This window comes from Procambarus clarkii, chromosome 18 (genome assembly GCF_040958095.1).
Source record: "Procambarus clarkii isolate CNS0578487 chromosome 18, FALCON_Pclarkii_2.0, whole genome shotgun sequence".
Taxonomy (NCBI): domain Eukaryota; kingdom Metazoa; phylum Arthropoda; class Malacostraca; order Decapoda; family Cambaridae; genus Procambarus; species Procambarus clarkii.
The window spans coordinates 15,085,609-15,112,081 of NC_091167.1; the positions used below are offsets into that span (position 1 = coordinate 15,085,609).

General features: G+C 53.2%; 2 protein-coding genes across 6 annotated transcripts in view; both read right to left on the minus strand.

Annotated features, from left to right (window-relative positions):
- The window catches only part of LOC123754481 (TWiK family of potassium channels protein 7), a 386,952-nt gene that overhangs the window by 229,559 nt on the left and 130,920 nt on the right, over window positions 1–26,473 (minus strand). The window lies entirely within an intron of this gene.
- LOC123754684 (uncharacterized) lies at window positions 934–24,792 on the minus strand. Its single transcript, XM_069326674.1, has 4 exons — window positions 24,688–24,792; window positions 13,892–16,692; window positions 8,522–9,473; window positions 934–1,170 (listed from the first exon to the last, which is right to left on the minus strand). The coding sequence occupies exons 1-4, from the start codon at window positions 24,790–24,792 to the stop codon at window positions 934–936; spliced, it is 4,095 nt and encodes a 1,364-aa protein (XP_069182775.1).

Sequence of the window (26,473 nt, forward strand, 5' to 3'; positions counted from 1 at the left end):
AGTGGGAGCAGTGCCTCTCAGTGGGTGGAACACCTCCCATGTAGTGGGAGCAGTGCCTCTCAGTGGGTGGAACACCTCCCATGTAGTGGGAGTAGTGCCTCTCAGTGGGTGGAACACCTCCCATGTAGTGGGAGCAGTGCCTCTCAGTGGGTGGAACACCTCCCATGTAGTGGGAGTAGTGCCTCTCAGTGGGTGGAACACCTCCCATGTAGTGGGAGCAGTGCCTCTCAGTGGGTGGAACACCTCCCATGTAGTGGGAGCAGTGCCTCTCAGTGGGTGGAACACCTCCCATGTAGTGGGAGTAGTGCCTCTCAGTGGGTGGAACACCTCCCATGTAGTGGGAGCAGTGCCTCTCAGTGGGTGGAACACCTCCCATGTAGTGGGAGTAGTGCCTCTCAGTGGGTGGAACACCTCCCATGTAGTGGGAGCAGTGCCTCTCAGTGGGTGGAACACCTCCCATGTAGTGGAAGTAGTGCCTCTCAGTGGGTGGAACACCTCCCATGTAGTGGGAGTAGTGCCTCTCAGTGGATGGAACACCTCCCATGTAGTGGGAGTAGTGCCTCTCAGTGGGTGGAACACCTCCCATGTAGAGGGAGTAGTGCCTCTCAGTGGGTGGAACACCTCCCATGTAGTGGGAGCAGTGCCTCTCAGTGGGTGGAACACCTCCCATGTAGAGGGAGTAGTGCCTCTCAGTGGGTGGAACACCTCCCATGTAGTGGGAGCAGTGCCTCTCAGTGGGTGGAACACCTCCCATGTAGTGGGAGCAGTGCCTCTCAGTGGGTGGAACACCTCCCATGTAGTGGGAGCAGTGCCTCTCAGTGGGTGGAACACCTCCCATGTAGTGGGAGCAGTGCCTCTCAGTGGGTGGAACACATGCCAGTATATGTAACACTTGCCAGTGTGTTGTCAATGTTGTGGTTGTGACGCGGATTGTTATGCTCCACATGCAAGGTGGGACATATCGACATTATCGCCATTAAAAAGCATTTGCCATTCATCTGACCATTTGTTAAGTTCTTGTAGATCTCTTTGTAAAGTCTCAATATAACTTTCACTTCCAACTTTACCATAGATCTTAGTGTCATCTACAAATTTGATGATGTGGTTTGTAATGTTCTCATCAGCGTCATTGATGAATATGACACTAAGGGTTGGTCCCAAAGTGGACCCCTGTGGGACCCCACTGAACATATTTCATCGGCAACGATTCATTCCCATTTAGCACGACAATTTGTTTTCTATGTTTTAACCATTGTTTATACATTCCAGCATTCTTCCATTTATTCCATGTGCCTGGAATGTCTTTGTCAGTCTCTCATGTGGTACCTTGTCAAAAACTTTAGCAAAGTCTATTACATGCCAGTGTGAGTAATACAAGCCAGTGTGAGTAATACAGGCCAGTGTGAGTAATACAAGCCAGTGTGAGTAATACAAGCTAGTGTAAGTAATACAAGCCAGTGTGAGTAATACATGCCAGTGTGAGTAATACAAGCCAGTGTGAGTAATACAAGCCAGTGTGAGTAATACATGCCAGTGTGAGTAATACATGCCAGTGTGAGTAATACAAGCCAGTGTGAGTAATACAAGCCAGTGTGAGTAATACATGCCAGTGTGAGTAATACAAGCCAGTGTGAGTAATACATGCCAGTGTGAGTAATACAAGCCAGTGTGAGTAATACAAGCCAGTGTGAGTAATACATGCCAGTGTGAGTAATACATGCCAGTGTGAGTAATACAGGCCAGTGTGAGTAATACAAGCCAGTGTGAGTAATACATGCCAGTGTGAGTAATACAAGCCAGTGTGAGTAATACATGCCAGTGTGAGTAATACATGCCAGTGTGAGTAATACATGCCAGTGTGAGTAATACAAGCCAGTGTGAGTAATACAGGCCAGTGTGAGTAATACATGCCAGTGTGAGTAATACAAGCCAGTGTGAGTAATACATGCCAGTGTGAGTAATACATGCCAGTGTGAGTAATACAAGCCAGTGTGAGTAATACAAGCCAGTGTGAGTAATACATGCCAGTGTGAGTAATACAAGCCAGTGTGAGTAATACATGCCAGTGTGAGTAATACAAGCCAGTGTGAGTAATACAGGCCAGTGTGAGTAATACATGCCAGTGTGGGTAATACAAGCCAGTGTGAGTAATACAAGCCAGTGTGAGTAATACAAGCCAGTGTGAGTAATACATGCCAGTGTGAGTAATACAAGCCAGTGTGAGTAATACATGCCAGTGTGAGTAATACATGCCAGTGTGAGTAATACATGCCAGTGTGAGTAATACAAGCCAGTGTGAGTAATACAGGCCAGTGTGAGTAATACATGCCAGTGTGAGTAATACAAGCCAGTGTGAGTAATACATGCCAGTGTGAGTAATACAAGCCAGTGTGAGTAAAACATGCCAGTGTGAGTAGTACAGGCCAGTGTGAGTAATACAGGCCAGTGTGAGTAATACATGCCAGTGTGAGTAATACAAGCCAGTGTGAGTAATACATGCCAGTGTGAGTAATACAAGCCAGTGTGAGTAATACATGCCAGTGTGAGTAATACAAGCCAGTGTGAGTAATACAAGACAGTGTGAGTAATACAAGCCAGTGTGAGTAATACAAGCCAGTGTGAGTAATACAAGACAGTGTGAGTAATACAAGCCAGTGTGAGTAATACAGGCCAGTGTGAGTAATACAAGCCAGTGTGAGTAATACATGCCAGTGTGAGTAATACAAGCCAGTGTGAGTAATACAAGCCAGTGTGAGTAATACAAGCCAGTGTGAGTAATACAAGACAGTGTGAGTAATACAGGCCAGTGTGAGTAATACAAGCCAGTGTGAGTAATACAAGCCAGTGTGAGTAATACAAGCCAGTGTGAGTAATACAAGACAGTGTGAGTAATACATGCCAGTGTGAGTAATACGAGCCAGTGTGAGTAATACATGCGTGTGAGTAATACAAGCCAGTGTGAGTAATACATGCCAGTGTGAGTAATACAAGCCAGTGTGAGTAATACAAGCCAGTGTGAGTAATACATGCCAGTGTGAGTAATACATGCCAGTGTGAGTAATACATGCCAGTGTGAGTAATACAAGCCAGTGTGAGTAATACATGCCAGTGTGAGTAATACAAGCCAGTGTGAGTAATACAAGACAGTGTGAGTAATACAAGCCAGTGTGAGTAATACAAGCCAGTGTGAGTAATACAAGACAGTGTGAGTAATACAAGCCAGTGTGAGTAATACAGGCCAGTGTGAGTAATACAAGCCAGTGTGAGTAATACATGCCAGTGTGAGTAATACAAGCCAGTGTGAGTAATGCAAGCCAGTGTGAGTAATACAAGCCAGTGTGAGTAATACAAGACAGTGTGAGTAATACAGGCCAGTGTGAGTAATACAAGCCAGTGTGAGTAATACAAGCCAGTGTGAGTAATACAAGCCAGTGTGAGTAATACAAGACAGTGTGAGTAATACATGCCAGTGTGAGTAATACGAGCCAGTGTGAGTAATACATGCGTGTGAGTAATACAAGCCAGTGTGAGTAATACATGCCAGTGTGAGTAATACAAGCCAGTGTGAGTAATACAAGCCAGTGTGAGTAATACATGCCAGTGTGAGTAATACATGCCAGTGTGAGTAATACATGCCAGTGTGAGTAATACATGCCAGTGTGAGTAATACATGCCAGTGTGAGTAATACATGCCAGTGTGAGTAATACATGACAGTGTGAGTAATACAGGCCAGTGTGAGTAATACAAGCCAGTGTGAGTAATACATGCCAGTGTGAGTAATACATGCCAGTGTGAGTAATACAAGCCAGTGTGAGTAATACAAGCCAGTGTGAGTAATACATGCCAGTGTGAGTAATACAAGCCAGTGTGAGTAATACAAGCCAGTGTGAGTAATACAAGCCAGTGTGAGTAATACAAGCCAGTGTGAGTAATACATGCCAGTGTGAGTAATACATGCCAGTGTGAGTAATACAAGCCAGTGTGAGTTATACAAGCCAGTGCAGGGGAGGAGGCGAGGGCGGATGGGGCCACCATATCAATGATATGGTGACACCATGACCCCGGGACACCATGACCCCGGGACACCATGACCCCGGGACACCATGACCCCGGGACACCATGACCCCGGGGTCATGGTATCCCCGTCACACAGGATGGTTAGTCATACAGAGACGTGATAAGAAGTCTACACTGACAGACTCTGGGTGTAATATGAGGATATCTTCAAGAACACGAGAGGTAATAAAATGATAACAAAGCTCCAGGTACCTCATGCCAACGGGTCTGAAAGGTCTAATAACTGGGTATTCGGTGATGTAGTGTGGGAGATCATGCCGCAGTTCCTGCTCATCGAGTTTGTACCTGGAGTGCTCAGGATTGGATCTGTCACCTGTAGCCACCACAGCCGGCTAGCCAGGTGGTCGTGGTACCTTCCCTGGCCGGCTGTGTGGCTCCGGCCTCGCCCAGACAGCCGGCTCGCCAGGTGGTCGTGGTACCTTCCCTGGCCGGCTGTGTGGCTCCAGCCTCGCCCAGACAGCCGGCTCGCCAGAAGCTGCTTAAGTGGGCGATAAACACCAGTCATTAATGATGATGCATGAGCTGCCTCTCATGTTGATCCCCGCCCTTGGTGAGTGGTGAGGGTGGTGGTGGTGAGTGGTGAGGGTGGTGGTGGTGAGTGGTGAGGGTGGTGGTGGTGGTGGTGGTGAGTGGTGATGGTGAGTGGTGGTGGTGAGTGGTGGTGGTGAGTGGTGAGGGTGGTGGTGGTGAGTGGTGAGGGTGGTGGTGGTGAGTGGTGATGGTGAGTGGTGGTGGTGAGTGGTGAGGGTGGTGGTGGTGAGTGGTGAGGGTGGTGGTGGTGAGTAGTGAGGGTGGTGAGTGGTGAGGGTGGTGGTGGTGAGGGTGGTGGTGGTCAGTGGTGATGGTGAGTGGTGGTGGTGAGTGGTGAGGGTGGTGGTGGTGAGTGGTGAGGGTGGTGGTGGTGAGTGGTGAGGGTGGTGGTGGTGAGTGGTGAGGGTGAGTGGTGGTGGTGAGTGGTGGTGGTGAGTGGTGAGGGTGGTGGTGGTGAGTGGTGAGGGTGGTGGTGGTGAGTGGTGATGGTGAGTGGTGGTGGTGAGTGGTGGTGGTGAGTGGTGAGGGTGGTGGTGGTGAGTGGTGAGGGTGGTGGTGGTGAGTGGTGATGGTGAGTGGTGGTGGTGAGTGGTGAGGGTGGTGGTGGTGAGTGGTGAGGGTGGTGGTGGTGAGTAGTGAGGGTGGTGAGTGGTGAGGGTGGTGGTGGTGAGTGGTGAGGGTGGTGGTGGTCAGTGGTGATGGTGAGTGGTGGTGGTGAGTGGTGAGGGTGGTGGTGGTGAGTGGTGAGGGTGGTGGTGGTGAGTGGTGAGGGTGGTGGTGGTGAGTGGTGAGGGTGAGTGGTGGTGGTGAGTGGTGAGGGTGGTGGTGGTGAGTGGTGATGGTGAGTGGTGGTGAGTGGTGAGGGTGAGTAGTGGTGGTGAGTGGTGAGGGTGGTGGTGAGTGGTGATGGTGAGTGGTGGTGGTGAGTGGTGAGGGTGGTGGTGGTGAGTGGTGAGGGTGGTGGTAAGTGGTGGTGGTGAGTGTTGAGGGTGGTGGTGAGTGGTGGTGGTGAGTGGTGAGGGTGGTGGTGGTGAGTGGTGAGGGTGGTGGTGGTGAGTGGTGGTGGTGAGTGGTGAGGGTGGTGGTGAGTGGTGGTGGTGAGTGTTGAGGGTGGTGGTGAGTGGTGGTGAGGGAGGTGGTGGTGAGTGGTGAGGGTGGTGGTGGTGAGTGGTGATGGTGAGTGGTGGTGGTGAGTGGTGAGGGTGGTGGTGAGTGGTGAGGGTGGTGATGGTGAGTGGTGAGGGTGGTGGTGGTGAGTGGTGGTGGTGAGTGGTGAGGGTGGTGGTGGTGTGTGGTGAGGGAGGTGGTGGTGAGTGGTGAGGGTGGTGGTGGTGAGTGGTGATGGTGAGTGGTGGTGGTGAGTGGTGAGGGTGGTGGTGGTGAGTGGTGAGGGTGGTGGTGAGTGGTGGTGGTGAGTGGTGAGGGTGGTGGTGGTGAGTGGTGAGGGTGGTGGTGAGTGGTGGTGGTGAGTGGTGAGGGTGGTGGTGAGTGGTGAGGGTGGTGGTAGTGAGTGGTGAGGGTGGTGGTGAGTGGTGGTGGTGAGTGGTGAGTTTGGTGGTGGTGAGTGGTGAGGGTGGTGGTGAGTGGTGGTGGTGAGTGGTGAGGGTGGTGGTGAGTGGTGAGGGTGGTGGTGAGTGGTGGTGGTGAGTGGTGAGGGTGGTGGTGAGTGGTGGTGGTGAGTGGTGAGGGTGGTGGTGAGTGGTGGTGGTGAGTGGTGAGGGTGGTGGTGAGTGGTGAGGGTGGTGGTGAGTGGTGAGGGTGGTGGTGAGTGGTGAGGGTGGTGAGTGGTGAGTGGTGAGGGTGGTGGTGGTGAGTGGTGAGGGTGGTGGTGGTGAGGGTGGTGGTGGTGAGTGGTGAGGGTGGTGGTGGTGAGTGGTGAGGGTGGTGGTGAGTGGTGGTGGTGAGTTGTGAGGGTGGTGGTGGTGAGTGGTGAGGGTGGTGGTGAGTGGTGAGGATGGTGGTGGTGAGTGGTGAGGGTGGTGGTGGTGAGTGGTGAGGGTGGTGGTGAGTGGTGAGGGTGGTGGTGAGTGGTGAGGGTGGTGGTGGTGAGTGGTGAAGGTGGTGGTGGTGAGTGGTGAGGGTGGTGGTGAGTGGTGAGGGTGGTGGTGAGTGGTGAGGGTGGTGGTGGTGAGTGGTGAGGTTGGTGGTGAGTGGTGAGGATGGTGAGTGGTGAGGGTGGTGGTGAGTGGTGAGGGTAGTGGTGGTGAGTGGTGAGGGTGGTGGTGAGTGGTGAGGGTGGTAGTGGTGAGTGGTGAGGGTGGTGGTGGTGAGTGGTGAGGGTGGTGGTGAGTGGTGAGGGTGGTGGTGAGTGGTGAGTGGTGAGGGTGGTGGTGAGTGGTGGTGAGGGTGGTGAGTGGTGAGTGGTGAGGGTGGTGGTGAGTGGTGGTGAGGGTGGTGAGTGGTGAGTGGTGAGGGTGGTGAGTGGTGAGGGTGGTGGTGAGTGGTGAGGGTGGTGGTGGTGAGGGGTGAGGGTGGTGGTGGTGAGGGTGGTGGTGAGTGGTGAGGGTGGTGGTGGTGAGTGGTGCGGGTGGTGGTGAGTGGTGAGGGTGGTGAGTGGTGAGTGGTGAGGGTGGTGGTGGTGAGTGGTGAGGGTAGTGGTGGTGAGTGGTGAGGGTGGTGGGGGTGAGTGGTGAGGGTGGTGGTGAGTGGTGAGGGTGGTGGTGGTGAGTGATGAGGGTGGTGGTGATGAGTGGTGAGGGTGGTGAGTGGTGAGGGTGGTGGTGAGTGGTGAGGGTAGTGGTGGTGAGTGGTGAGGGTGGTGGTGAGTGGTGAGGGTGGTGGTGGTGAGTGGTGAGGGTGGTGGTGGTGAGTGGTGAGGGTGGTGGTGAGTGGTGAGGGTGGTGGTGATGAGTGGTGAGGGTGGTGGGGAGCGTCGTGAGGGTGATGGTGGTGAGGGTGGTGGTGGTGAGTGGTGAGGGTGGTGATGGTGGTGGTGAGTGGTGAGGGTGGTGGTGAGTGGTGAGGGTGGTGGTGAGTGGTGAGGGTGGTGGTGAGTGGTGAGGGTGGTGATGGTGGAGGTGAGTGGTGAGGGTGGTGGTGAGTGGTGAGGGTGGTGAGTGGTGAGGGTGGTGGTGAGTGGTGAGGGTGGTGGTGAGTGGTGGTGAGGGTGGTGAGTGGCTGAGGTCAACACAAGGTCTTAAGTGCTTCAGAGTCAAGATCCCACCGGCTCAGATCAGTAAGGAACGCTACTACGACCTGCAACACTGCTGCAAGTGTTACAAGTGTACACACTTTACCAAGAAGTGTCCTGAAGACGTCTCCAAGAGCAGCGCCTGCTCCGGGGACCTCAATTACGCCATTTGCAAGGCTGATTTTCAACGTTATCTGCACCGTAGAATCACGTTGCTATCTCCCACCGTTGCCCACGTCGACCAGAGGAAATGAACAAAATGGCTACAATGAAGACACCTTCTTCAGCCACCAGCGACGCCGGTCCAGCCCGCGCTCGCCCCAACCCTCCCGGACCTATTAACCAATCAGAAGACCCTCCTGGACCCATCAACCAATCAGAAGATTATATTGATCGACCAGGCGGGGCCTCCCGCCCACGGACCTCCCAGCCCTCTCATTGGTGGTCCAACGTCCAATCAACAGCCCAGTCTTCCCCTACTTCAGGCGCTGGACTGGTACCAACTCGGCTGCGATTGGCTGAGAGGACGCAACACCTGCGGTGACCCCCTACACCTGACTGAACACCTGCGGCGACCCCTCCACCTGACCCAACACCTGCAGCGACCCCTCCACCTGACCCAACACCTGCAGCGACCCCTCCACCTGACCCAACACCTGCGGCGACCCCTCCACCTCCACCTGACCCAACACCTGCAGCGACCCCCTCCACCTGACCCAACACCTGCGGCGACCCCTCCACCTGACCCAACACCTGCGGCGACCCCTCCACCTCCACCTGACCCAACACCTGCAGCGACCCCCTCCACCTGACCCAACACCTGCGGCGACCCCTCCACCTGACCCAACACCTGCGGCGACCCCTCCACCTCCACCTGACCCAACACCTGCAGCGACCCCCTCCACCTGACCCAACACCTGCGGCGACCCCTCCACCTGACCCAACACCTGCGGCGACCCCTCCACCTGACCCAACACCTGCGGCGACCCCTCCACCTGACCCAACATCTGCGGCGACCCCTCCACCTGACCCAACACCTGCGGCGACCCCTCCACCTGACCCAACACCTGCAGCGACCCCTCCACCTGACCCAACATCTGCGGCGACCCCTCCACCTGACCCAACACCTGCGGCGACCCCTCCACCTGACCCAACACCTGCGGCGACCCCCTCCACCTGACCCAACACCTGCAGCGACCCCCTCCACCTGACCCAACATCTGCGGCGACCCCTCCACCTGACCCAACACCTGCGGCGACCCCCTCCACCTGACCCAACACCTGCGGCGACCCTTCCACCTGACCCAAAATCTCCGGCGACCCCTCCACCTGACCCAACACCTGCGGCGACCCCTCCACCTGACCCAACACCTGCAGCGACCCCTCCTCCTGACCCAACACCTGCGGCGACCCTTCCACCTGACCCAACACCAGCGGCGACCCCTCCACCTGACCCAACACCTGCGGCGACCCCCTCCACCTGACCCAACACCTGCGGCGACCCCCTCCACCTGACCCAACACCTGCAGCGACCCCTCCACCTGACCCAACACCTGCAGCGACCCCTCCACCTGACCCAACACCTGCGGCGACCCCCTCCACCTGACCCAACATCTGCGGCGACCCCTCCACCTGACCCAACACCTGCGGCGACCCCTCCACCTGACCCAACACCTGCAGCGACCCCTCCACCTGACCCAACATCTGCGGCGACCCCTCCACCTGACCCCAACACCTGCAGCGACCCAGGGTCACAGAGGCACATAATGGGTTCAGAAACTGAGCCCCATAGTTCGTTTAGCTAAGTGACAATCTTGTGAAGCTAGGTACACAATTGTTAATGTTACATGCACATGTACATATATATATATACATTTATGTACACAAATACATAAACATATTAATAATCTTTTTATATCACAAGTGGTACAACAAGAGGCTCACAACAGTTACTATACAAGGCACTTTACATCTATAGTGAGTCACACAGTTACTAGTCTTGCTCCACACCCACCCAACTGGGCGGCAGCTTTACAGTCATGTGCTCCACACCCACCCAACTGGGCGGCAGCTTTACAGTCATGTGCTCCACACCCACCCAACCGGGCGGCAGCTTTACAGGCATGTGCTCCACACCCACCCAACTGGGAGGCAGCTTTACAGTCATGTGCTCCACACCCACCCAAATGGGCGGCAGCTTTACAGTCATGTGCTCCACACCCACCCAACTGGGCGGCAGCTTTACAGTCATGTGCATGTATTACCTACAGTAAGCAAATTTTGGATACTTCGCTAAGATTTCGGGCAGCACATCATTATGAATGAAGTACTTACACATTTCTTGGACACTATTGATGGTGTTATCTCTGAATTCCGCGATTTTTTCACATTCCATTATATAATGGTATGTGTACATTTTGACAGACTCCAATATGTAGCCATTACCTCTCCCACTTTACCATTAACCGTAGGGGTGCTACAGGGCAGCATCCTAAGACCCTTCCTATTCTTTACACCAATGATCTGCCTAATGTCTCTAACATTCTGAAACCTATATTGTTTGCTGACAATACTACCTTCATCTACTCAGACCCCAACCCACATACACTAAATAATGTTGTAAACAATGAACTAAAAAAAAATTCAATTATGGAGGTCAACCAACAAACTCACTAAACATAGAAAAGACCTACTACATCTTACTTGGAATTCAATCTACAAATGCAATTCAGCTTCAGATAGACAACATTAACATCAGTAATAAAAATGATGGAAAATTTCTTGGCCTATTCCTAGACAAGAGACTCAACTTCAGTACCCACATACAACACATAACTAAGAAAGTCTCTAAAACAGTTGGTATACTCTCCAAAATCAGATATTATGTTCCTAACTCTGCTCTCATCTCTCTATATTATGCACTAATCTACCCCTATCTTAATTATGGTATCTGTGCATGGGGGTCTACCACTGCAAACCACCTTAAGCCCATCATCACCCAGCAAAAATCTGCTATCAGAACAATAACAAACTCTGTTTTCAGACAACACTCAGCTTCCCCTGTTTAACTCCCTAAACTTGCTAAACATTAACTCCCTCCACACATTCTCTTGTGTCAACTACATTTACAAAACCCTGTTCTTAAATGCAAACCATGCTCTGAAACTCTCCCTGGACAGATGTAATAGAACACAAGCCCACCACACCAGATATAAATATCTCTTTGATATCCCCAGAGTCAAACTTAATCTGTGTAAACACTCTATGCAAATAAAGGGACCCAGTCTATGGAACTCACTCCCTAATGCATTGTAAAACTGTCCAACTTTTGCGTTTTTCAAAAAATAACCAAAAAGTACTTAATTTCATCTTCATAGTTTCCTACCTTGTGCTTTAACACACACTGTATCTAGTGCTACCAATCCCCCAATATATGTACCTAAGCCCTATAACTTTACCATTGTAATCACTGCTATCATCTTATATCATGGTTGTTATATTTAACACATATTTTACTGCGTTATACCGTTAAATAATTCTCAAATTATGCTACCATGTACCTATTTATAACCTTAAAATTTTAATGTACCTACTAATTTTTGTCAAATTTTCTTACAATGTTCCTCTTATCATTTTATAAATTTTGCTACAAATTACCTAATTAATATTATCTGTTAGATTAAGGACTCGCCATAAACGCTATGCGTGTTAGTAGCTTTACAAGAATTTAAAAACATCAATGCTTTGTACTCTCATAAACCCAATGTACCTTATTGTATATATATAAATAAATAAGTAAATAAATAAATAATGACACAAAGTATGCGAATAGTTCTGCTGCCAGAGTTTACATTTAGTCAGATGTACATCAGCAGATGTTACAAACTGCCAGAGGTACTTGTAGCCGAGCCTGAGCCTAGCAGTGGTAACATCTCGGAGTCTGCTAACATTATTGGATGACCCATAGACGTCCTGTACTTCCTGCATAATAGAATGATGATAGATGGAGTAACTGGTGTGAGTTTCACTTTGCCTCACGTTGATACCTGGTTGATGGGGTTCTGGGAGTTCTTCAACTCCCCAAGCCCGGCCCGAGGCCAGGCTCGACTTGTGAGAGTTTGGTCCACCAGGCTGTTGCTTGGAGCGGCCCGCAGGCCCACATACCCACCACAGCCCGGTTGGTCCGGCACTCCTTGGAGAAAACAATCTAGTTTTCTCTTGAAGATGTCCACGGTTGTTCCTGCAATATTTCTTATGCTCGCTGGGAGGGTGTTGAACAACCTCGGACCTCTGATGTTTATAGAGTGTTCTCTGATTGTGCCTATGGCACCTCTGCTCTTCACTGGTTCTATTCTGCATTTTCTTCCATGTCGTTCACTCCAGTATGATGTTATTTTACTGTGCAGATTTGGGACCTGGCCCTCCAGTATTTTCTATGTGTATATTATTTGGTATCTCTCTCGTCTCCTTTCTAGTGAGTACATTTGGAGGGCTTTGAGACGATCCCAATAATTTAGGTGCTTTATCTCGTCTATGCGTGCCGTATATGTTCTCTGTATTCCCTCTATTTCAGCAATCTCTCCTGCTCTGAAGGGGGAAGTGAGTACTGAGCAGTACTCTAGTTTACGAGGTTTTGTTGATGTTCCCGGAATATTACTGCCCTCAGGCTGCTCAAAGGCAGTCCAAGATGGTAATCAATTCAGTCTTTAGGAGCAAAAGTCTTGGCCAACTCATCAGTTCTGTCATGCATTCGGAGACCAATATGAGAAGGAATCCACGGGAGAGAAGCTCTGACTCCATCATTGATTATTTCACGTGTGTGTGATGTTGTTAGTGACACATCGCCCTGTGTGATGTTGTTAGTGACACATCGCCCTGTGTGATGTTGTTAGTGACACATCGCCCTGTGTGATGTTGTTAGTGACACATCGCCCTGTGTGATGTTGTTAGTGACACATCGCCCTGTGTGATGTTGTTAGTGACACATCGCCCTGTGTGATGTTGTTAGTGACACATCGCCCTGTGTGATGTTGTTAGTGACACATCGCCCTGTGTGATGTTGTTAGTGACACATCGCCCTGTGTGATGTTGTTAGTGACACATCGCCCTGTGTGATGTTGTTAGTGACACATCGCCCTGTGTGATGTTGTTAGTGACACATCGCCCTGTGTGATGTTGTTAGTGACACATCGCCCTGTGTGATATTGTTAGTGACAAACATCGCCATGTGTGATGTTGTTAGTGACACATCGCCCTGTGTGATGTTGTTAGTGACACATCGCCCTGTGTGATGTTGTTAGTGACACATCGCCCTGTGTGATGTTGTTAGTGACACATCGCCCTGTGTGATGTTGTTAGTGACACATCGCCCTGTGTGATGTTGTTAGTGACACATCGCCCTGTGTGATGTTGTTAGTGACACATCGCCCTGTGTGATGTTGTTAGTGACACATCGCCCTGTGTGATGTTGTTAGTGACACATCGCCCTGTGTGATGTTGTTAGTGACACATCGCCCTGTGTGATGTTGTTAGTGACACATCGCCCTGTGTGATGTTGTTAGTGACACATCGCCCTGTGTGATGTTGTTAGTGACACATCGCCCTGTGTGACATCATCAGTGACATCACTGACATAAATATTGTCGTGGGCAACATAGAAACAAATAAGAAAAAAAAGAGTTTCGTCCTGAAGGTCCATGGTTTATAACCATCAAAACAGAGGCCAACTAACATAGCTCTATATAGCTCTATATAGCTCTATATAGCTCTATATAGCTCTATATAGCTCTATATAGCTCTATATAGCTCCTTACACCAGGCGGGGTGAGAAGAAACGGGAGAAAAGGAGAAAAACCCGCTTTCATTTAAAACTATGAGCCAAATATCACAGTAACAAGGTTATCGCCAATAACCGAACTCAATTACGGGCTCACCATAGTCCGTGCTACTACTCCCAGCCCGTCACCCGTTATCCTGACCAACCATGTTGACGTGGTGGGGACTGTTGACGTGGTGGGGACTGTTGACGTGGCGGGGACTGTTGACGTGGTGGGGACTGTTGACGTGGTGGGGACTGTTGACGTGGTGGGGACTGTTGACGTGGTGGGGACTGTTGACGTGGTGGGGACTGTTGACGTGGCGGGGACTGTTAACGTGGTGGGGACTGTTGACGGGGCGGGGACTGTTGATGGGGCGGGGACTGTTGACGGGGCGGGGACTGTTGACGGGGCGGGGACTGTTGATGGGGCGCGGACTGTTGACGGGGCGGGGACTGTTGACGGGGCGGGGACTGTTGATGGGGCGCGGACTGTTGACGGGGCGGGGACTGTTGACGGGGCGGGGACTGTTGACGGGGCGGGGACTGTTGACGGGGCGGGGACTGTTGACGGGGCGGGGACTGTTGACGGGGCGGGGACTGTTGATGGGGCGCGGACTGTTGACGTGGCGGGGACTGTTGACGGGGTGGGGACTTGACGGGGCGGGGACTGTTGACGGGGCGGGGACTGTTGACGTGGCCGGGACTGTTGACGTGGCGGGGACTGTTGACGTGGTGGGGACTGTTGACGTGGCCGGGACTGTTGACGGGGTGGGGACTGTTGACGGGGCGGGGACTGTTGACGGGGCGGGGACTGTTGACGTGGTGGGGACTGTTGACGGGGCGGGGACTGTTGACGTGGTGGGGACTGTTGACGTGGCGGGGACTGTTGACGGGGCGGGGACTGTTGATGGGGCGGGAACTGTTGACGGGGCGGGGACTGTTGACGTGGCCGGGACTGTTGACGGGGCGGGGAATGTTGACGTGGTGGGGACTGTTGACGGGGCGGGGACTGTTGACGTGGTGGGGACTGTTGACGTGGTGGGGACTGTTGACGGGGCGGGGACTGTTGATGGGGCGGGGACTGTTGACGGGGCGGGGACTGTTGACGGGGCGGGGACTGTTGATGGGGCGGGGACTGTTGATGGGGCGGGGACTGTTGACGGGGCAGGGACTGTTGACGGGGCGGGGACTGTTGACGTGGTGGGGACTGTTGACGGGGCGGGGACTGCTGACGTGGTGGGGACTGTTGACGTGGTGGGGACTGTTGACGTGGTGGGGACTGTTGACGTGGCGGGGACTGTTGACGTGGCGGGGACTGTTGACGTGGCGGGGACTGTTGACGTGGTGGGGACTGTTGACGTGGCCGGGACTGTTGACGGGGCGGGGACTGTTGACGTGGTGGGGACTGTTGACGGGGCGGGGACTGCTGACGTGGTGGGGACTGTTGACGGGGCGGGGACTGTTGACGGGGCGGGGACTGTTGACGTGGTGGGGACTGTTGACGGGGCAGGGACTGTTGACGGGGCGGGGACTGTTGACGTGGTGGGGACTGTTGACGGGGCGGGGACTGCTGACGGGGCGGGGACTGTTGACGTGGTGGGGACTGTTGACGGGGCGGGGACTGTTGACGGGGCGGGGACTGTTGACGTGGCGGGGACTGTTGACGTGGCCGGGACTGTTGACGTGGTGGGGACTTGACGGGGCGGGGACTGTTGACGGGGCGGGGACTGTTGACGTGGTGGGGACTGTTGACGGGGTGGGGACTGTTGACGTGGCGGGGACTGTTGACGTGGTGGGGACTGTTGACGGGGCGGGGACTGTTGACGTGGTGGGGACTGTTGACGGGGTGGGGACTGTTGACGTGGCCGGGACTGTTGACGTGGTGGGGACTGTTGACGGGGTGGGGACTGTTGACGGGGCGGGGACTGTTGACGGGGCGGGGACTGTTGACGGGGTGGGGACTGTTGACGGGGTGGGGACTGTTGACGGGGTGGGGACTGTTGACGTGGTGGGGACTGTTGACGGGGTGGGGACTGTTGACGGGGTGGGGACTGTTGACGGGGCGGGGACTTTTGACGGGGTGAGGACTGTTGACGGGGTGGGGACTGTTGACGGGGTGGGGACTGTTGACGGGGTGGGGACTGTTGACGGGGTGGGGACTGTTGACGGATTGGGGACTGTTGACGGGGCGGGGACGGTTGACGGGGTGGGGACTGTTGACGGGGCAGGGACTGTTGACGGGGTGGGGACTGTTGACGGGGTGGGGACTGTTGACGGGATGGGGACTGTTGACGGGGTGGGGACTGTTGACAGGGCGGGGACTGTTGACGGGGTGGGGACTGTTGACGGGGTGGGGACTGTTGACGGGGTGGGGACTGTTGACGGGGTGGGGACTGTTGACGTGGTGGGGACTGTTGACGGGGTGGGGACTGTTGACGGGGTGGGGACTGTTGACGGGGTGGGGACTGTTGACGGGGTGGGGACTGTTGACGGGGCGGGGACTGTTGACGGGGTGGGGACTGTTGACGGGGCGGGGACTGTTGACGGGGTGGGGACTGTTGACGGGGTGGGGACTGTTGACAGGGTGGGGACTGTTGACGGGGTGGGGACTGTTGACGGGGCGGGGACTGTTGACGGGGTGGGGACTGTTGACGGGGTGGGGACTGTTGACGGGATGGGGACTGTTGACGGGGTGGGGACTGTTGACAGGGCGGGGACTGTTGACGGGGTGGGGACTGTTAACGGGGCGGGGACTGTTGACGTGGTGGGGACTGTTGACGGGGTGGGGACTGTTGACGGGGTGGGGACTGTTGACGGGGCGGGGACTGTTGACGGGGTGGGGACTGTTGACGGGGCGGGGACTGTTGACGGGGTGGGGACTGTTGACGGGGCGGGGACTGTTGACGGGGTGGGGACTGTTGACGGGGCGGGGACTGTTGACGTGGTGGGGACTGTTGACGGGGTGGGGACTGTTGACGGGGTGGGGACTGTTGACGGCGCGGGGACTGTTGACGGGGCGGGGACTGTTGACGTAGTGGGGACTGTTGACGGGGTGGGGACTGTTGACGGGGTGGGGACTGTTGACGGCGCGGGGACTGTTGACGGGGCGGTGTGGGGCGTGAGGCAGGTGTTGTGGCTATATATAGAACCCTCTGAGCCTCTCTCTCATAATTAGTACCACCTGTATTACCTGTGCTTCAGTGTGTGAGCGCACGTGAGTGTACTCACCTAGTTGTGCTTGCGGGGGTTGAGCTCTGGCTCTTTGGTCTCGCCTCTCAACTGTCAATCAACTGGTGTACAGATTCCTGAGCCTACTGGGCTCTATCATATCTACACTTGAAACTGTGTATGGAGTCAGCCTCCACCACATCACTGCCTAATGCATTCCATCTGTTAACTACTCTGACACTGAAAAAGTTCCTTCTAACGTCTCTGTGGCTCATGTGGGTACTCAGTTTCCACCTGTGTCCCCTTGTTCGTGTGCCACCCGTGTTGAATAGTTTATCCTTGTTTACCTGGTCGATTCCTCTGAGGATTTTGTAGGTTGTGATCATGTCTCCCCTTACTCTTCTGTCTTCCAGTGTCGTAAGGTGCATTTCCCGCAGCCTTTCCTCTTAACTCATGCCTCTTAGTTCTGGGATTAGTCTAGTGGCATACCTTTGGACTTTTTCCAGCTTCGTCTTGTGCTTGACAAGGTACGGGCTCCATGCTGGGGCCGCATACTCCAGGATTGGTCTTACATATGTGGTGTACAAGATTCTGAATGATTCCTTACACAGGTTCCTGAACGCCGTTCTGATGTTAGCCAGCCTCGCATATGCCGCAGACGTTATTCTCTATATGTGGGCTTCAGGAGACAGGTTTGGTGTGATATCAACTCCTTGATCTTTCCCTCTGTCTGTTTCATTAAGTACTTCATCTCCTATTCTGTATCCTGTGTCTGGCCTCCTGTTTCCACTGCCTAGTTTCATTACTTTGCATTTACTCGGGTTGAACTTCAACAGCCATTTGTTGGACCATTCACTCAGTCTGTCTAGGTCATCTTGTAGCCTCCTACTATCGTCCTCAGTTTCAATCCTCCTCATAATTTTTGCATCATCGGCAAACATTGAGAGGAACGATTCTATACCCTCTTGGAGATCATTTACATATATCAGAAACAGTATAGGTCCAAGGACTGACCCCTGCGGGACTCCACTTGTGACGCCTCGCCAATCTGAGACCTCACCCCTCACACTGACTCGTTGTCTCCTGTTGCTTAGGTACTCCTGTATCTAACGGAGTACCTTTCCTTTCACTCCAGCCTGCATCTCCAGCTTTTTCACTAGCCTCTTGTGTGGCACTGTATCAAAGGCTTTCTGGCAATCCAAAAATATGCAGTCTGCCCACCCTTCTCTTTCTTGCCTTATTTTTGTTGCCTGGTCGTAGAATTCAAGTAACCCTGTGAGGCAGGACCTGCCATCCTTGAACCCATGTTGATGCTGTGTTACAAAGTTCCTTCGCTCCCGTGTGTGAGCGCCCGTGAGTGTGTGAGCGCCCGTGAGTGTGTGAGCGCCCGTGAGTGTGTGAGAGCACGTGAGTGTGTGAGCGCCCGTGAGTGTGTGAGCGCCCGTGAGTGTGAGCGCCCGTGAGTGAGTGAGAGCAAGTGAGTGTGTGAGCGCCCGTGAGTGTGTGAGAGCACGTGAGTGTGTGAGCGCCCGTGAGTGTGAGCGCCCGTGAGTGTGAGCGCCCGTGAGTGAGTGAGAGCACGTGAGTGTGTGAGCGCCCGTGAGTGTGAGCGCCCGTGAGTGAGTGAGAGCACGTGAGTGTGTGAGCGCCCGTGAGTGTGTGAGAGCACGTGAGTGTGTGAGCGCCCGTGAGTGTGAGCGCCCGTGAGTGTGAGCGCCCGTGAGTGAGTGAGAGCACGTGAGTGTGTGAGCGCCCGTGAGTGTGAGCGCCCGTGAGTGAGTGAGAGCACGTGAGTGTGTGAGCGCCCGTGAGTGTGAGCGCCCGTGAGTGAGTGAGAGCACGTGAGTGTGTGAGCGCCCGTGAGTGTGTGAGAGCACGTGAGTGTGAGCGCCCGTGAGTGTGTGAGAGCACGTGAGTGTGTGAGCGCCCGTGAGTGTGTGAGAGCACGTGAGTGTGTGAGAGCACGTGAGTGTGTGAGAGCACGTGAGCGTGTGAGCGCCCGTGAGTGTGTGAGCGCCCGTGAGTGTGAGCGCCCGTGAGTGTGAGCGCCCGTGAGTGTGTGAGAGCACGTGAGTGTGTGAGCGCCCGTGAGTGTGTGAGAGCACGTGAGTGTGTGAGAGCACGTGAGTGTGTGAGAGCACGTGAGTGTGTGAGCGCCCGTGAGTGTGTGAGCGCCCGTGAGTGTGAGCGCCCGTGAGTGTGTGAGCGCCCGTGAGTGTGTGAGCGCCCGTGAGTGTGAGCGCCCGTGAGTTTGAGCGCCCGTGAGTGTGAGAGCACGTGAGTGTGTGAGAGCACGTGAGTGTGTGAGCGCCCGTGAGTGTGTGAGAGCACGTGAGTGTGTGAGCGCCCGTGAGTGTGAGCGCCTGTGAGCGTGTGAGCGCCCGTGTTAATTAATAAGCCTCGGGATAAATCCCGAGGCTTATTACCATAGAAAGCCTAAAGCCTTATTACCATAGAAAGCCTAAAGCCTTATTACCATAGAAAGCCTAAAGCCTTATTACCATAGAAAGCCTAAAGCCTTATTACCATAGAAATCCTAAAGCCTTATTACCATAGAAAGCCTAAAGCCTTATTACCATAGAAAGCCTATAAAGCCTTATTACCATAGAAAGCCTATAAAGCCTTATTACCATAGAAAGCCTAAAGCCTTATTACCATAGAAAGCCTAAAGCCTTATTACCATAGAAAGCCTATAAAGCCTTATTACCATAGAAAGCCTAAAGCCTTATTACCATAGAAAGCCTATAAAGCCTTATTACCATAGAAAGCCTAAAGCCTTATGTGTTGAGACTTACAAATTTCCACACCAAAAGTTGATGGTCACAAATCTTAAACAATATTATATTTCAGTTACATAACTTACTTTAATTATTATTATTTACTTATTTAATTACTTATATTTACTTATTTAATTTACTTTGTAAATATTCCAACGATGCCTGTTTACTTAATCTGATAATGTTTATGTTTTTATAAGAAAAAAACATATATTTTAAGTGGTAAGTAACAGCCACTGCAAAATTTACTTATGAGGAAAAGTAAGAAAATTACTTTACCAACAGATTTCTTTCATATTAAAGTAAAAGTGGAGGAGAGAGTCTGAGCTGGACAAAGACAGTGTAAGACTACACGTCACAAAATATGGAGGAAAAATGAGAGTAAAGTGAATGTGTGGTTTACATGTTGCCTTTGTTTACTGTTGTGGGAGTGTTCAACAGCTCTCTCTCTCTGTTGGTTACTGTGTCTACACCTGCGGCCCTGTGTCTACACCTGCGGCCCTGTGTCTACACCTGCGGCCCTGTGTCTACACCTGCGGCCCTGTGTCTACACCTGCGGCCCCGTGTCTACACCTGCGGCCCTGTGTCTACACCTGCGGCCCTGTGTCTACACCTGTGGCCCCGTGTCTACACCTGCGGCCCTGTGTCTACACCTACGGCCCTGTGTCTACACCTGCGGCCCTGTGTCTACACCTGCGGCCCTGTGTCTACACCTGCGGCCCTGTGTCTACACCTGCGGCCCTGTGTCTACACCTGTGGCCCTGTGTCTACACCTGCGGCCCCGTGTCTACACCTGCGGCCCTGTGTCTACACCTGCGGCCCTGTGTCTACACCTGCGGCCCCGTGTCTACACCTGCGGCCCTGTGTCTACACCTGCGGCCCTGTGTCTACACCTGCGGCCCTGTGTCTACACCTGCGGCCCTGTGTCTACACCTGCGGCCCTGTGTCTACACCTGCGGCCCTGTGTCTACACCTGCGGCCCCGTGTCTACACCTGCGGCCCTGTGTCTACACCTGCGGCCCTGTGTCTACACCTGCGGCCCCGTGTCTACACCTGCGGCCCTGTGTCTACACCTGCGGCCCCGTGTCTACACCTGCGGCCCTGTGTCTACACCTGCGGCCCTGTGTCTACACCTGCGGCCCCGTGTCTACACCTGCGGCCCTGTGTCTACACCTGCGGCCCTGTGTCTACACCTACGGCCCTGTGTCTACACCTGCGGCCCTGTGTCTACACCTGCGGCCCTGTGTCTACACCTGTGGCCCTGTGTCTACACCTGCGGCCCTGTGTCTACACCTGCGGCCCCGTGTCTACACCTGCGGCCCTGTGTCTACACCTGCGGCCCTGTGTCTACACCTACGGCCCCGTGTCTACACCTGCGGCCCCGTGTCTACACCTACGGCCCCGTGTCTACACCTGCGGCTCCGTGTCTACACCTGCGGCCCCGTGTCTACACCTGCGGCCCCGTGTCTACACCTGCGGCCCTGTGTCTACACCTGCGGCTCCGTGTCTACACCTGCGGCCGCGTGTCTACACCTGTGGCCCCGTGTCTACACCTGCGGCCCTGTGTCTACACCTGTGGCCCTGCGTCTACACCTGCGGCCCCGTGTTCCTACACCTGCGGCCCTGTGTCTACACCTGCGGCCCCGTGTCTACACCTGCGGCCCTGTGTCTACACCTGTGGCCCTGTGTCTACACCTGCGGCCCCGTGTTCCTACACCTGCGGCCCTGTGTCTACACCTGCGGCCCTGTGTCTACACCTGCGGCCCCGTGTCTACACCTGCGGCCCCGTGTCTACACCTGCGGCCCCGTGTTCCTACACCTGCGGCCCTGTGTCTACACCTGCGGCCCTGTGTCTACACCTGCGGCCCTGTGTCTACACCTGCGGCCCCGTGTCTACACCTACGGCCCCGTGTCTACACCTGCGGCCCTGTGTCTACACCTGCGGCCCCGTGTCTACACCTGCGGCCCTGTGTCTACACCTACGGCCCTGTGTCTACACCTGCGGCCCTGTGTCTACACCTGCGGCCCCGTGTCTACACCTGCGGCCCCGTGTCTACACCTACGGCCCCGTGTCTACACCTGCGGCCCTGTGTCTACACTTGCGGCCCCGTGTCTACACCTACGGCCCTGTGTCTACACCTGCGGCCCTGTGTCTACACCTGCGGCCCCGTGTCTACACCTGCGGCCCCGTGTCTACACCTGCGGCCCCGTGTCTACACCTGCGGCCCTGTGTCTACACCTGCGGCCCCGTGTCTACACCTGCGGCCCCGTGTCTACACCTGCGGCCCTGTGTCTACACCTGCGGTCCTGTGTCTACACCTGCGGCCCCGTGTCTACACCTGCGGCCCCGTGTCTACACCTGCGGCCCTGTGTCTACACCTGCGGCCCCGTGTCTACACCTGCGGCCCCGTGTCTACACCTGCGGCCCTGTGTCTACACCTACGGCCCCGTGTCTACACCTACGGCCCCGTGTCTACACCTGCGGCCCCGTGTCTACACCTGCGGCCCTGTGTCTACACCTGCGGCCCTGTGTCTACACCTGCGGCCCTGTGTCTACACCTGCGGCCCCGTGTCTACACCTACGGCCCCGTGTCTACACCTGCGGCCCCGTGTCTACACCTGCGGCCCTGTGTCTACACCTGCGGCCCTGTGTCTACACCTACGGCCCCGTGTCTACACCTGCGGCCCTGTGTCTACACCTGCGGCCCTGTGTCTACACCTGCGGCCCTGTGTCTACACCTGCGGCCCTGTGTCTACACCTGCGGCCCCGTGTCTACACCTGCGGCCCCGTGTCTACACCTGCGGCCCCGTGTCTACACCTGCGGCCCTGTGTCTACACCTGCGGCCCCGTGTCTACACCTGCGGCCCCGTGTCTACACCTGCGGCCCTGTGTCTACACCTGCGGCCCTGTGTCTACACCTGCGGCCCTGTGTCTACACCTGCGGCCCTGTGTCTACACCTGCGGCCCCGTGTCTACACCTGCGGCCCCGTGTCTACACCTGCGGCCCTGTGTCTACACCTGCGGCCCTGTGTCTACACCTGCGGCCCTGTGTCTACACCTGCGGCCCTGTGTCTACACCTGCGGCCCCGTGTCTACACCTGCGGCCCCGTGTCTACACCTGCGGCCCTGTGTCTACACCTGCGGCCCCGTGTCTACACCTGCGGCCCCGTGTCTACACCTGCGGCCCTGTGTCTACACCACCTCTGCATGTCTATTGTTGTCTCGCCTCATGACAATGTTGGTGACGTGGGTGTACTCACCGGGGGTTGAGCTCTGGCTCTTTGGTCCCGCCTCTCAACTGTCAATCAACTGGTGCACAGATTCCTGAGCCTATTAGGCTCTGTCATATCTACATTTTAAACTGTGTATGGAGTCAGCCTCCACCACATCACTGCCTAATGCATTCCATTTACTAACTACTCTGACACTGAAAAAGTTTTTTCTAATGTCTCTGTGGCTAATTTGGGCACTCAGCTTCCACCTGTGTCCCTTTATGCGTGTGCCACCCGTGTTAAATAATCCATCTTTGTCTACCCTGTCAATTCCCCTGAGAATTTTGTATGTGGTGATCACTCCCCGAGCTCTTCTGTCTTCCAGCGACGTGAGGCGCAGTTCACTCCGCCTTTCCTCGTAACTTATGCCTCTTAGTTCTGGGACTAGCTTTATGGCATACCTCTGAACTTTTTCCAGCTTCGTCTTGTGCTTGACAAGGTACGGCTCCATGCTGGGGCTGCATACTCCAGGATTGGTCTTACATATGTGGTATGCAAGGTCCTGAAGGATTTCTTACACAGGTTTCTGAAGGCTGTTCTGATGTTAGCCAGCCTCGCATATGCCGCTGATGTTATTCTTTTGGTGTTTCTTCAGGAGACAGGTTTGGTGTGATATCAACTCCTAGATCTTTCTCTCTGTCCGTTTCATGAAGGACTTCATCTCCCATTCGGTATCCAGTGTCTGGTGTCCTGTTTCCTCCGCCTAGTTTCATCACCTTACATTTACTTGGGTTGAACTTTAGTAGCCATTTGTTGGACCATTCCTTCAGTTTCTGTAGGTCATCTTGTAGACTTATACTATCTTCTTCTGTTTTAATCCTCCTCATAATTTTGTATCAACAGCAAACATTGAGAGGAACGAGTCTATTCCCTCTGGGAGATCATTTACGTTTAAGTCCAGGACCTTATCCCTGAGGGACTCCACAGGTGACGCCTCACCACTCCGAGACCTCACCCCCTCAAATTGATCTCTCTGTCTTCTGTTGCTTAATTACTCCCTTATCCTGTGGGGTACCCTCCCTTTCACTGGTGTCTGCAGGAGTGCTTGTGCACTAGTCTCTTATGTGGTACCGTGTTAAAGGCTTTCTGGCAATCCAAAAATATGCAGTCTGCCCAGTCCTCTCTATTTTGCCTAATTTGTGTTGCCTGGTCATAGAATTCAGTTAATCCTGTGAGGTATGATTTACCATCTCTGAACCCATGTTGATGTTGTCTTACAAAGTTCTTCCACTCCAGATGTTCCTCTAGCTTTTTCGCATAATCTTTTCCATCAGCTTGCATGGTATGCAGGTTAGTGACACTGGCCTGTAGTTCAGTGCCTCCTGTCTATCCCCCTTCTTGTATATCGGGACTACATTGGCCATCTTCCAAACTTTTGGCAGTTCACATGTTACCAGTGATTTGTTGTACACTATGGAGAGTGGCAGGCACAGTGCTTCTGCTCCTTCCTTTAGTATCCATGGTGAGATTCCATCTGGGCCTATAGCCTTTGTCACATCCAAATCTAGTAGATGCTTCCTCACCTCCCCACTGGTAATCACAAACCCCTCGAGTGATGTCTGGTTAGATATTCCCTCTCTTATCTCTGGGACTTCTCATTGCTCTACTGTGAAGACCTGAAATTTCTTATTGAGTTCTTTGCACACTTCCTTGTTGTTTGTGGTGGAAGTCTGCCCCTATCCTCAGTTTCATTACCTGTTCCTTCACGTTTTTTTTTCTCCTGATGTGGCTGTGCAGCAATTTTCGTTAAGTCTTTGCCTTCCTTGCTATGTCATTTTTATATTGTCGCTCTGCCTCTCTTCTCACACTGACGTATTCATTCCTGGCGCTCTGGTATCTTTCTCTGCTATCTAGTGTCCTATTATTTCTATAGTTTCTCCACGCCCTTGTTCTTAGTTGCTTTGCTAGCTTACATCTCTGACTAAGCCATGGGTATCTTGTCTCCATTTAATTTTTTCCTTTTGGACTGGGACGAACTTGTCTGCTGCCTCCTTACACTTCTGTGTGATGTAGGCCATCATATCTTGGACCGTCTTTCCTCTGCGCTGTTTCCCAAGTTATATCTGTTAGGAATATCCTTTTCTCCTCATAGTTTCCCTTCCGGAATGCCAGCCTTTTGTTTTCTAGGCCCTTCCTTGAGTACCTTAACCCTACTTCGACCAGGTACTCAAACATCAGTACCCTGTGATCGCTCATTCCCACAGGGGCTTCGAAATCGATTTCCCTTATGTCGGAGTCGTTCAGAATGAATACTAGGACGAGTCTCGCTGGTTCATCGTTGCCTCTCATTCTTGTGGGTTCCTGACAGGCTGGCTTAAAATGTTTCTTGTCACCACCTCCAATAGTTTAGCTCTCCATGTTTTCGCATCTCCATGCGGTCCCTTGTTTTTCCAGTTCATCCTTCCATGATTGAAGTCCCCCATGATGATCAGATGGGATCGATTTCTACAGGCATCAGTGGCTGCTCTCTCAATTATAGTGTTAACGGCCATGTTGTCACTTCTTGCCTGCGTCTTCTGTCATTTGGTGGAGGGTTATATATCACTGCCACTACTACTCTTGGTTCTCCCATCATCATGGTGCCTGTTATGAAGTCTTTGAACCCCCTCACAGCCCGAAATAACCATCTCCTCGCAACTCCATTCCTTTCTCATCAGTAGAGCCAATCCGCCTCCTCCCCTTCCTTCCCTCTTTTTCTTAATACAGTGTAGTCATAAGAAAACACTGTATTCATGATGATTCCCGAGAGTTTTGTTTTCGTAAGAACAATTACATCCGGGTTCACTTCTTATGTTATTTCCCTAAGTTCACCTGCCTTGCTTGTAAGGTGCAGTTCACTCAATGACTATTTTCCCGTAGTCACTGATAGGTAAATAAACGCACACACACACACATACACACTCGTGTGTGTGTGTGTACTCACCTAGTTGTGTTTGCGGGGGTTGAGCTCTGGCTCTTTGGTCCCGCCTCTTAACCGTCAATCAACAGGTGTACAGATTCCTGAGCCTATTGGGCTCTATCATATCTACACTTGAAACAATGTATGGAGTCAGCCTCCACCACATCTCTTCCTAATGCATTCCATTTGTCAACCACTCTGACACTAAAAAAGTTCTTTCTAATATCTCTGTGGCTCATTTGGGCACTCAGGACACTCAGTGTCCCCTTGTGCATGTTCCCCTTGTGTTAAATAGCCTGTCTTTATCTACCCTATCAATTCCCTTCAGAATCTTGAATGTGGTGATCATGTCCCCCCTAACTCTTCTGTCTTCCAGCGAAGTGAGGTTTTATTCCCGTAGTCTCTCCTCGTAGCTCATACCTCTCAGCTCGGGTACTAGTCTGGTGGCAAACCTTTGAACCTTTTCCCAGTTTAGTCTTATCCTTGACTAGATATGGACTCCATGCTGGGGCTGCATACTCCAGGATTGGCCTGACATATGTGGTATACAAAGTTCTGAACGATTCTTTACACAAGTTTCTGAGTGCCGTTCGTATGTTGGCCAGCCTGGCATATGCCGCTGATGTTATCCGCTTGATATGTGCTGCAGGAGACAGGTCTGGCGTAATATCAACCCCCAAGTCTTTTTCCTTCTCTGACTCCTGAAGAATTTCCTCTCCCAGATGATACCTTGTATCTGGCCTCCTGCTCCCTACACCTATCTTCATTACATTACATTTGGTTGGGTTAAACTCTAACAA

Excerpts from the sequence above, each read along its gene's own strand:
- LOC123754684 (XM_069326674.1), bottom strand. The coding sequence starts at position 24,792 with ATGGCCTACATCACACAGAAGTGTAAGGAGGCAGCAGACAAGTTCGTC. Across the intron at positions 9,474-13,891 it reads CCGTCAACAGTCCCCACCAC|GTGTTGGGGTCAGGTGGAGG; the intron begins GTTAACAGTCCC and ends GGGTCGCTGCAG. Across the intron at positions 1,171-8,521 it reads GGGGTCGCTGCAGGTGTTGG|GGGTCCACTTTGGGACCAAC; the intron begins GTCAGGTGGAGG and ends GGGGTCCCACAG.